General features: G+C 46.4%; 1 protein-coding gene across 1 annotated transcript in view; it reads left to right on the top strand.

The window, feature by feature from the left end:
- LOC139571503 (golgin subfamily A member 7B-like) overlaps window positions 1-4,041 on the top strand; it is a 20,146-nt gene extending 16,105 nt beyond the window's left edge. The window contains exons 4-5 of the mRNA XM_071394439.1: window positions 1,905-2,006; window positions 2,850-4,041. Of these exons, the coding sequence (XP_071250540.1) occupies window positions 1,905-2,006; window positions 2,850-2,936 (189 nt within the window). The 3' untranslated portion in view covers window positions 2,937-4,041. The remainder of the gene's footprint in view (window positions 1-1,904; window positions 2,007-2,849) is intronic.
- Window positions 4,042-11,715: the final 7,674 nt, after the last annotated feature.

Raw genomic sequence — 11,715 nt, 5'->3', positions numbered from 1 at the left:
AGCGCAAGCCTAAACTTCTCCACTGTTTTGGTCCAGTAGCTACCATGCTGTAGCAGCGTGAAGCGCACCTGTGTACATGCGCAGATCATTGGTCACCACCTTTCAAAGTGTGTTCCATTTTAGGGATACAAATTGTCCAACTTGCACCTACACCTAAAATGTTTTGACTGCAGTTGACTGCAAGTTTCTGCAGTTGCTCCTCACCGATGTCATACGTGAGTAAGACATTTAAACGTGTTAACCGTCGCAAGGCTGCCGGCCCAGACGGCATTCCTAGCCGCGGCCTCAGAGCATGCACAGACCAGCTGGCTGGTGTGTTTACGTACATATTCAATCTCCCAGTCTGCTGTCCCCACTTGCTTCAAGATGTCCACCATTGTTCCTCTACCGAAGAAAGAAAAGGTAACTGAATTAAATGACTATCGCCCCTTGGCACTCACTTCTGTCATCATGAAGTGCTTTGAGAGGCTAGTTAAGGATCATATCACCTCTACTTTACCTGACACCCTAGACCCACTTCAATTTGCTTACCGGCCCAATAGGTCCACTGACGATGCAATCACCATCGCACTGCACACTGCCCTATCCCATCTGGACATGAAGAATACCTATGTCAGAATGTTGTTCATTGACTACAGCTCAGCCTTCAACACCATAGTACCCTTCAAGCTCATCATCAAGCTCGGGGCCCTGGGTCTGAACCCCGCCCTGTGCAACTGGGTCCTGGACTTCCTGACGGGCAGACCTCAGGTGGTGAAGGTAGGAAACAACACCTACACTTCACTGATCCTCAACACAGGGGGCCCCACAAGGGTGCGTGCTCAGCCACCTCCAGTACTCCCTGTTCAGAAATTCGGCTTGGCTCCTAAGACCCTCACAAACTTTCACAGATGCACAATTGGGAGCATCCTGTCAGGCTGTATCACCGCCTGGTACAGCAACTGCACCGCCCGCAACCGCAGGGCTCTCTAGAGGGTGGTGCGGTCTGCACAACGCATCACAGGGGGCACACTGCCTGCCCTCCAGGATACCTACACCACCCGATGTCAAAGGAAGGCCAAAAAGATCATCAAGGACAACAACCACCCGAGCCACTGCCTGTTCACCCTGTTATCATCCAGAAGGAGAGGTCAGTACGCTGGGACCGAGAGACTGAAAACAGCTTCTATCTCAAGGCCATCAGTTAAATAGCCATCACTCGACGGCTACCACCCGGTTACTCAACCCTGCACCTTAGAGGCTGCTGTCGTATATACATAGACATGGAATCACTGGCCACTTTAATGATGGAACACTAGTCATTGTAATAATGTTTACATACTGCTTTCTATTCAACTGTATTTTAGTCAATGCCACTCCGACATTGCTCGTCCTAATATTTATTAATTTCATTATTTTACTTTTATATTTGTGTGTATTGTTGTGAGTTAGATACTACTGCACTGTTGGAGTTAGGAACACAAGCATTTCGCCCGCAATAACATCTGCTAAATATGTGTATGTGACCTGTAACATCTGCTAAATATGTGTATGTGACCTTTAACATTTGATTGATTTGATTGCCATTGCCTGCATTGTGGGAGGTGCTATTGCTAGGGGTAAGGATTCTTTAGCATTTCGCCTATTGAATTTTTCAATCATAGCAACATCATCTCTATCTCTCCTTCTTTTTTCTCTCCTCTCTCTCTCTCTCTCTCTCTCTCTCTCTCTCTCTCTCTCTCTCTCTCTCTCTCTCTCTCTGTCTGTCTTTCTCCCTCTCATCTCTCCTCCCTACTTCCCTCTCTCTCTATCTCCCTCTCTCTGTCTTTCTCCCTCTCCTCCCTCCTCCCCCTCCTCCCTCTCTCTCTCTCTCTCTCTGTCTTTCTCCCTCTCATATCTCCCTCCACCTCCACTCTCTCTGTCAGATGTTGAAGAAAATCTCAGGGTACATCCAGGAGCAGAATGAGAAGATCTACGCTCCCAGAGGTCTATTACTGACCGACCCTATAGAGAGAGGCATGAGAGTTGTATCCTTTTGCGCAATAAATTGGTATATTGTTACACAGCTGGTCTTATTTCTAATCTCAGAACCATGCTAGAACTTTAATAGGAAGTGAGGGGTTGGTTTATAGGGTCAGGGTTTAAGGGTCCGGCTTTATAGGTCAGGGGTCAGGGTTAGATGTTTATGAAGACATAGGTTGCCACAAAGTTGACTGCTGGTGAGTAAGTGACAACACAAAGCCTCAAAAAAATAAATGTTTTGAGGGTTAGAGGGCTATATTAGTGTGGTTGTAGCTCACAAATGTTTATTTATTTTATTTTTTTTTTTTTTTTAGACTTAGTTTCTTCCTAATTCCCCCCCCCCCCCTCTCCTCTGTCACTCCCCCTGGAGCTGCTGTCTCCTCTGTCTCTCCCCCTGGAGCTGCTCCCTCCTCTATCACTCCCCCCCAGCCCTACTCTACAGGGAAAGGCAGGGATAAAGATAATGGGTATTATTCCCTATTCCCAATATAGTGCACTACTTTTGGCCAGGTCCCATGGGGCTATATAGTGAATAGGTGCCATTTGGTACACAGTGATGTGTCCAGCGGATCATCACACTGGCCTGGCTGGATTGTCCCTCCCTCTCTCTCCTGAGATAATGAGAAACACAGAGGGATAACAGAAGGCAAAGCTATTACCTACACAATAAACACTTTTTTACACAGTGCTAAGTATTGTGTATGTGTGTGTGTCTGTGTGTATGTGAATTTTTGCGTGTCTGTACCAATTTAACACCATCTGACACGTAGTACCCAGTGTCCCACACCATCGCTCTCTCTCTCTCTCTCTCTCTCTCTCGTCTATACTCCTTAATTCCTGTCCTTCAGATCGAGGTGAGTGTGTTTGAGGACCGCGGTTCGAGCGGCTCTAGCCACAGCAGCAGTGTGTCGTCTGGTGGCAGCAGCCAGCGGTGACTGGAGGATCAGCACCAGGGATATGGGTACCACCACAGAAGCAGTGGATCTTTCACCAACATCCGCATGCTGAAACAAGAGAGCACCCGCTTCTGACTATAGATGTATATCAATGTAATCTATATACTATCTCTAGTTCTGAGTATAGATGCATATCTAATCAATATACTGTCTCTAGTTCTGAGTATAGATGCATATCTAATCAATATACTGTCTCTAGTTCTGACTATAGATGTATATCTAATCAATATACTGTCTCTAGTTCTGAGTATAGATGCATATCTAATCAATATACTGTCTCTAGTTCTGAGTATAGATGCATATCTAATCAATATACTGTCTCTAGTTCTGAGTATAGATGCATATCTAATCAATATACTGTCTCTAGTTCTGAGTATAGATGCATATCTAATCAATATACTATCTCTAGTTCTGAGTATAGATGCATATGTCATACAGGAAGTAAATATTGATTGTATATACTATCTGTAGCTGTGTGCCAGGGAGACTAAAGCGAGGCGCCAGGATGAGGCTACTGAAGAACAGGAGCAGACATTGAAACACACATCTTTGAGTATCTGATGGTTAGACTCATGTTTCTGCGACTACTCATTCAGCCGACTGTCATTCTGCTGTGTCACCATTCCCTGTGTTTCCATGACTTCAATTGGAACTATTATGCCATAGCCAATACATATGTAGGATCTTAATTTGATCAACCTGTTGCAGGAGAACTTTCCTGCAAAGCAGGAAATGTAAAATGTGTAGTGTATTTGAGGTTTAAAAAGGCTTCTGAAGTCTGTAATTTCCAAAATGTTAACGTGTCAATTTCCACTTAAAAAATGGATCAACCCCTACAAATATGTGAATGAATTATAATCCACAAAGTAATTCACATTTCCTGTTGCTGCAGGATTATTTTCCTGCTGTAGCAAACTGGATCAAATTGAATATTTTGAAGCAGTAGTAGCATATTTTATTTATTTCACCTTTATTTAACCAGGTAGGCTAGTTGAGAACAAGTTCTCATTTACAACTGCGACCTGGCCAAGATAAAGCAAAGCAGTGCGACATAAACAACAACACAGAGTTACACATGGGATAAACAAACTTACAGTCAATAACACAAAAGAAAATCTGCATACAGTGTGTGCAAATGAAGTAAGGAGGTAAGGCAATGAATAGGCCATAGTGGCAAAGTCATTACAATTTAGCAATTAACACGGGAGTGATAGATGTGCAGATGAGGATGTGCAAGTAGAAATACTGGTGTGCAAAAGAGCAGGAAAAAAACAAAAAAACAAATCTGGGGATGAGGTAGGTAGTTGGTTGGATGGGCTGTTTACAGATGAGCTGTGTACAGCTGCAGCGATCGGTAAGCTGCTTGACAGCTGACGCTTAAATTTAGTGAGGGGGATATAACTCTCCAACTTCAGTGATTTTTGCAATTCGTTCCAGTCATTGGCAGCAGAGAACTGGAAGGAATGGCGGCCAAAGGAGGTGTTGGCTTTGGGGATGACCAGTGAAATATACCTGCTGGAGCGCGTGCTATGGGTGGGTGTTGCTATGGTGACCAGTGGGCTGAGATATGGCAGAGCTTTACCTAGCAAAGACTTATAGATGACCTGGAGCCAGGGTTTGGCGATGAATATGTAGCGAGGACCAGCCAATGAGAGTATACAGATTTACAGGAGAGTTTACAGTCTAGCCAGACACCTAGGTATTTATAGTTGTCCACATATTCTAAGTCAGAACTGTCCAGAGTAGTGATGCTAGGCTGGCAGGCGGGTGCGGGCAGCATTTAGTTTAGTTTTACTAGCAGTTGGAGTCCATGGAAAGAGTGTTGTATGGCATTGAAGCTTGTTTGGAGGTTTATTAACACAGTGTCCAAAGAAGGGCCAGATGTATACAGCATGGTGTTGTCTGCGTAGAGGTGGATCAAAGAATGGATCAAAGAATCACATCATTGATATAAAGCAGCACATCATTGATATATACAGAGAAAAGAGTCGGCCCGAGAATTGAACCCTGTGGCACCCCCATAGAGACTGCCAGAGGTCCGGACAACAGGCCCTCCGATTTGACACACTGAACTCTATCTGAGAGGTAGTTGGTGAACCAGGCGAGGCAGTCATTAGAGAAATCAAGGCTGTTGAGTCTGCCGATAAGAATGCAGTGATTGACAGAGTCGAAAGCCTTGGCCAGGTGGATGAAGACGGCTGCACAGTACTGTTTTTTATCGATGGGGTTATGATATTGTTTAGGACCTTGAGCGTGTCTGAGGTGCACCCGTGACCAGCTCGGAAACCGGACTGCATAGCGGAGAAGGTACGGAGGGATTCGAGAGGGTCGGTGATCTGTTTGTTAACTTGGCTTTTGAAGACATTAGAAAGGCAGGGCAGGGTGGATATAGGTTTGTAACAGTTTGGGTCTAGAATGTCTCCCCATTTGAAGAGAGGGATGACAGCGGCCACTTTCCAGTCTTCAGGAATCTCAGACGATTTGAAAGAGAGGTTGAACAGACTAGTAATAGGGGTTGCGACAATGGAGGCGGATAATTTTAAGAAGAGAGGGTCCAGATTGTCTAGCCCAGCTGATTTGTAGGGATCCAGATTCTGCAGGTCTTTCAAGACATCAGCTGTCTGGATTTGGGTGAAGGAGAAGCGGGCGGGGGGCTTGGGCCACTTGCTGTAGGGGGTGCAGAGCTGCTGGCTGGGGTTGGGGTAGCCAGGTTGAAAGCGTGGCCAGTCGTTGAAAAATGTTTATTGAAATTCTCGATTATTGTGGATTTATCGGTGGTGACAGTGTTTCCTAGCCTCAGTGCAGTGGGCACCTGAGAGGAGGTGCTCTTATTCTCCATGGACTTTACAGTGTCCCAAAACTTTTGGGAATTAGTGCTGCAGGATGAAAATGTATGTTTGAAAAAGATAGCCTTTGCTTTCCTATCTGACTGTGTATATTGGTCCCTGACTTCCCTGAAAAGTTGCATATCGCGGGGACTATTTGAAGCTAGTGCAGTGTGCCACAGGATGTTTTTGTGCTGGTCAAGGGCAGTCAAGTCTGGAGTGAACCAAGGGCTATATCTGTTCTTAGTTTTACATTTTTTGAATGGGGCATGCTTATTTAAGATTGTGAGGAAGGCACTTTTGAAGAACAACCAGTCATCCTCTACTGACAGGACGAGGTCAATATCCATCCAGGATACCCGGGCCAGGTCGATTAGAAAAGCCTTCTCGCAGAAGTGTTTTAGGGAGCGTTTGACTGTGATGAGGGGTGGTTGTATGACCCATAACGGACGCAGGCAATGAGGCAGTGATCGCTGAGATCCTGGTTGAAGACAGCAGAGGTGTATTTAGATGGCAAGTTGGTCAGTATGATTTCTAAGAGAGTGCTCATGGTTACGGATTAGGGTTGTACCTGGTAGTTTCCTTGATAATTTGTGTGAGATTTAGGGCATCTAACTTAGATTGTAGGACAGCCGGGGTGTTTTAAGCATATCCCATTTTAGGTCACCTAACAGTACGAACTCTGACGATAGATGGGGGGCAATCAATTCACATATGGTGTCCAGGGCACAGCTGGGAGCTGAGGGGGGTCTTTAACAAGTGGCAACAGTTTTGGAGAGATGGATTTTTAAAAGTAGAAGCTCGAACTGTTTGGGCATAGACCTGGATAGTATGACAGAACTCTGCAGGCTATCTCTACAGTAGATTGCAACTCCGCCCCCTTTAGCAGTTCTATCTTGACGGAAAATGTTGTAATTGGGGATGGGAATTTCAGAATTTTTGGTGGTCTTCCTAAGCCAGGATTCAGACACGGCTAGGACATCAGGGTTGGCGGAGTGTGCCAAAGCAGTGAATAAAGCAAACTTAGGGAGGAGGCTTCTGATGTTAACATGCATGAACCCAAGTCTTTTCCAGTTACAGAAGTCAACAAATGAGAGCGCCTGGGGACACACAGGGCCTGGGTTAACCTCTACATAACCAGAGGAACAGAGGAGGAGTAGGATGAGGGTACGGCTAAAAGTGCGTTCGGAACAGAGAGTAAATGAGCAGACTTCTGGGCGTGGTAGGATAGATTCATGGCATAATGCACAGACAAGGGCATGGTAGGGTGCAAGTACAGTGGAGGTAAACCTAGGCATTGAGTGGCGATGAGAGAGGCTGCATCTCTGGAAGCACCAGTTAAGCTGGAGCTAACAGAGGCATGTAGAGCGGGACTAGGGGCTCCGCAGTAAAACAAAACAATGAGAGCTACCCTAAACAACAGTATACAAGGCATTTTGATATTAGAGGGAGGCATAAAGCAGTCACAGGTGTTGATTGGGAGGGCTAAGATAACAACGGGTTAACAGCTAGGACAACAACAACGGGTAAATGGCGATGAATGGGCAGAGAGGGTCAGTTATCTACACACAGGGCCTGAGTTCGAAGCTGGGGCCGACAGATAAACAAAATTAAGTACCGTGTTAATGAACAGTCCAGTAGGCGTCAGCTGTGTAGCCAAGTGATCATAGGGTCCAATGAGCAGCAATGGACGAAACAGGGAGCCGCTCGGCAGTCGTCACTACGCTAGGCGAGCGGGAGACACGGCGCTCAGAGAGTTAGCGGGCCGGGGCTAGTAGCTGGGTCCTGACTGACATCAACGACGCAGATGCCAGTTGAGAGCACATCGGCCGAATTACGTCAGCAGACCAGTTGTGATGGATTTGCGGGGCTCCGTGTTGACAAAGGGTCCAGGCCAATTGGCAAGAGAGCTATTGTAGTTGGTGTACTTCGTTTGCTAGCCGGGGGAAGGGGCCTAGCTCCAGGCTAACTGATGCTTGCTTCTGGACAAGGGCGTTAGCCACGATAGCCACTCGGTAGGAGCTAGCTAGCTGCGATGATCCGGTGAAATGGTCCAGAGCTTGCGGCAGGAATCTGGTGATGTAGTGGGGGGGGAAAAGCAGTCCGATATGCTCAGGGCTGATATTGCGCTGTGCAGACTGGCAGGTATTATCTGGGCTATCCGGGCTAAAGCGTCTGGTGTCTGTGCTAAAGGTAAAGACTGCTATCAGTGGCTAACAAAGCTTCTGAAGGCTAGCTTCTGAAGGCTAGCTCCTGATGGAGGTTCCAGTTATAAGGTCTAAAAAAAAAAATGGCAGATCCGTACCACGTTGGGTGAGGCGGGTTGCAAGAAGGTATATTTCATTCGAAAATGGAAAAAGAAAAAAAAAACAGAAAAAAGCTGAATATTTACACGGGGCAAAACACGGGACAAAAACAAACACGTCTTGCTGCTACACCATCTTGGATCGGTGATGTCTTGTGGGTAGTGGACCGTTCTTGTTTCACATAACTATCACTTTGATTGCTGACAATGTCACACTTACTGATGATGTTTTTGAAAGACTTACATGCTGACCAGACCGGACACGTCGCGTGCGCAAGCGTCGCAAAATACATTTAGAAATCCATGTTGTTCAATTATTGCACCCACACTGCTCACGGGCGCCAACGAGTGTCTACATGCCAAGGGCTAAAATAGAACTCCTTTCTATTTCTGACGCAAATCGCGCTGGAAGTCCTGCCTCTCCCATCAGCTCATTGGTTTATAGAAGCAGGTAGCCACGTGCCATCTCCTCATTGGTTATACCCACGTGGGTGATTGAAAGACTAAATGTTTTGCCGGTTGTCATGGTAAAAGTGTAGATGCCAATCACCATATAAGTTCAAAGATGAAAATGCCTGGAAGGAGAGATGACTAGAAATGATTCGGTTGGCCGTTTTATGTGTGGATTAATTGTCGGAGTAGAAGACCTTGTGCATTTCAGGTAAAATAACAACTCAATGTTTATATCCCAGGACAAATTAGCTAGCAACAGCAAGCCAGCTAAATAGGACAAATTAGCTAGCAAGTGCAAGCTAACTAGCTAAATTGCCATACGTGTTTAATGCTTTTCGACCTGTCCCCAAATTAATGTCATTGGTTCAGAGTTTGTTTTGATATTTTAACCTGCGTGTCGTGATCGCGTTTGGTGTAGGGGGACAAAATACATTTATGCACGATAGCGCACAATGGCGCACGCGCGCAGCCGGTCTGGGTTCCGTGTTAGTTAATTTCAGGCAGTGCGAAAACGAGGCCAGTGCATTGTGAATGCTGACGTGTCCTGCCCTGTTCTGTTTCTACCTGCTGCTTCAGCTTCCAGTGTGTGTGTGTGTCCGTGTGTGTGTGTCCGTGTGTGTGTGTCCGTGTGTGTGTGTGTGTGTGTGTGTGTGTGTGTGTGTGTGTGTGTGTGTGTGTGTGTGTGTGTGTGTGTGTGTGTGTGTGTGTGTGTGTGTGTGTGTGTGTCTGTGTGTGTGTGTGTGTGTCTGTGTGTCTGTGTGTGTGTGTGTGTGTGTGTGTGTGTGTGTGTGTGTGCGTGTGTGTGCGTGCGTGCGTGCGTGCGTGCGTGCGTGCGTGCGTGCGTGCGTGCGTGCGTGCGTGCGTGCGAAGGACTGCTAGTTCTCCTGAGTCATTTCACATGGATCTGGCTCGGACTTCAAAACACTGAGCACTGAAACACCTTGGATTATTTATCCATGCTGATTTAGAGCACTAGGTACTGGTGATCCACAGCGTAACACTCACACAGACACACACATCCACAAATGCATGCACACAGGCATATGCACAAACATACACTGAGTGTACAAAACATTAGGAACACCTTCCTAATATTCAGTTGCACCCCCTTTTGCCCTCAGAACAGCCTCAATTCTTCAGGGATGGACTCTACAAGTTTTCAAAAGCGTTCCACAGGGATGCTGGCCCATGTTGACTCCAATGCTTCCCACAGTTAAGTTGGCTGGATGTCTTTTGGGTGGTGGACCATTCTTGATACACACAGGAAACTGTTGAGAGTGAAAAACCCAGCAGCGTTGCAGTTCTTGCCACACTCATACCGGAGTGCCTGGGACCTACTACCATACCCCGTTCAAAGGCATTTCAGTCTTTTGTCTTGCACATTCACCCTCTGATTGGCACACACACAACATGTCTCAATTGTCTCATGGATTAAAAAACCTTCTTTAACCTGTCTCCTCCCCTTCATTTACACTGATTGAAGTGGATTTAACAGGTGGCATCAATAAGGGATCATAGCTGTCAACTGGATTCAGCTGGTCAGTCTGTCATGGAAAGTTCCTAATGTTTTGTACTCTCAGTGTATGCAGACACACACACACACAGACACACACACACACACCTGTGGCCCCTGGCCTTGCGTTCCTGCACACAAAGTCCTGGCAGCCCCACATTCAGTCAGACCAGATGGTCTCAGGTCAGAGACACACACATACTCCCTCCCTCCCTTGCTCCCTCCCTCCCTCCATTGCTCCCTCATCCTTCCTTCCCTCCCTCCCTTGCTCCCTCATCCTTCCTTCCCTCCCTCCCTTGCTCCGTCCCTCCAGCCTTCCTTCTTTCCCTCCCTCCCTTGCTCCCTCCCTTGCTCCCCCCTCCCTCCCTGCCTCACTCCCTCCTCCCTCCCTGCCTCACTCCCTCACAGCCAAGCAGTGTTCTCTGTTTGTGGTCTCAGCTCATTGGAATCACAAGCAAACCTCCAGTCCTTTAAAGTCATGCTTGTCCCTGGCCTGTAGCACTTCTAAACGGCCTGGCTAATTACAGATTGTTCGTTACTCCAAACGAGCCTGTACAAGGTTTATTTAGACAGATGTGGTTCACAGAAGATAGACTTAGTGTGGTTTTAACACTACAGCTGGATAATGACTGTTCCCTGGTTCTCTATATTTAGGGACTACAGCTGGATAATGACTGTTCCCTGGTTCTCTATATTTAGGGACTATAAGCTGGATAATGACTGTTCCCTGGGTCTCTATATTTAGGGACTACAGCTGGATAATGACTGTTCTCTGGTTCTCTATATTTAGGGACACACACACACACACACACACACACACACACACAGAGAGAGAGATCAGTTGATTTGGAGTAAAGTGGTGACTGATTACATTTCTCTATGCCAGCTGTGTCTGACTGGGTTTTTCTCTGTGGGCCCTTGGCTATCGCAGTCAACCATAGAGATAAAATAACATAAAGGAATATCTCCATTGGTATTACTACTGTGTTATCAAACCACACAATGGGACTTTAAAGCAAGTGGCCTTGGGTATAATGTAGTTGCTCTTTCTTTCTCTCTCTCTCTACCTTTATCTCTCTCGTAATTGTCTCTCTCTCTCTCTAGCTCTGTCTCTCTCTCTATGTCTCTCTCGTTTTCTCTCTCTCTTTATTGCTCTCTCTCTCTCTCTAGCTCTGTCTCTCTCTCTCTCTCGTTTTCTCTCTCTCTTTATTGCTCTCTCTCTCCCTCTCTGTCTCGCCCTCTCTCTCTCTCTCTCCATGTCCCTCTCTATCTCTCGCTCTCCCTCTATCTTTCCCTCTCTCTATCTCTCTCCCTCTCGCTCTATCTCTCTCTTGCTCTCTATCTCTCTCTCTCTCTCTCTCTCTGTGGATTGGTTACCAAACCTGGGGCTGACTGACCAATAAAAAGACTAAACACTGCCAACGAGCAAACCGTTGGGCTCTATGGACATGTATCTTTATTTTACCTTTATTTAACTAGGCAAGTCAGTTAAGAACAAATTCTTATTTTCAATGACGGCCTAGGAACAGTGGGTTAACTGCCTGTTCAGGGGCAGAACGAAAGATTTGTACCTTGTCAGCTTGGGGATTTGAACTTGCAACCTTTCGGTTACTAGTCCAACGCTCTAACCACTAGGCTACACTGCCGCCACTGAGCCAATCA

This window comes from Salvelinus alpinus, chromosome 3 (genome assembly GCF_045679555.1).
Source record: "Salvelinus alpinus chromosome 3, SLU_Salpinus.1, whole genome shotgun sequence".
NCBI lineage: Eukaryota > Metazoa > Chordata > Actinopteri > Salmoniformes > Salmonidae > Salvelinus > Salvelinus alpinus.
The sequence above is the reverse complement of the archived record's forward strand: the minus strand, read 5'-3'. Positions and strand labels throughout refer to the sequence as shown.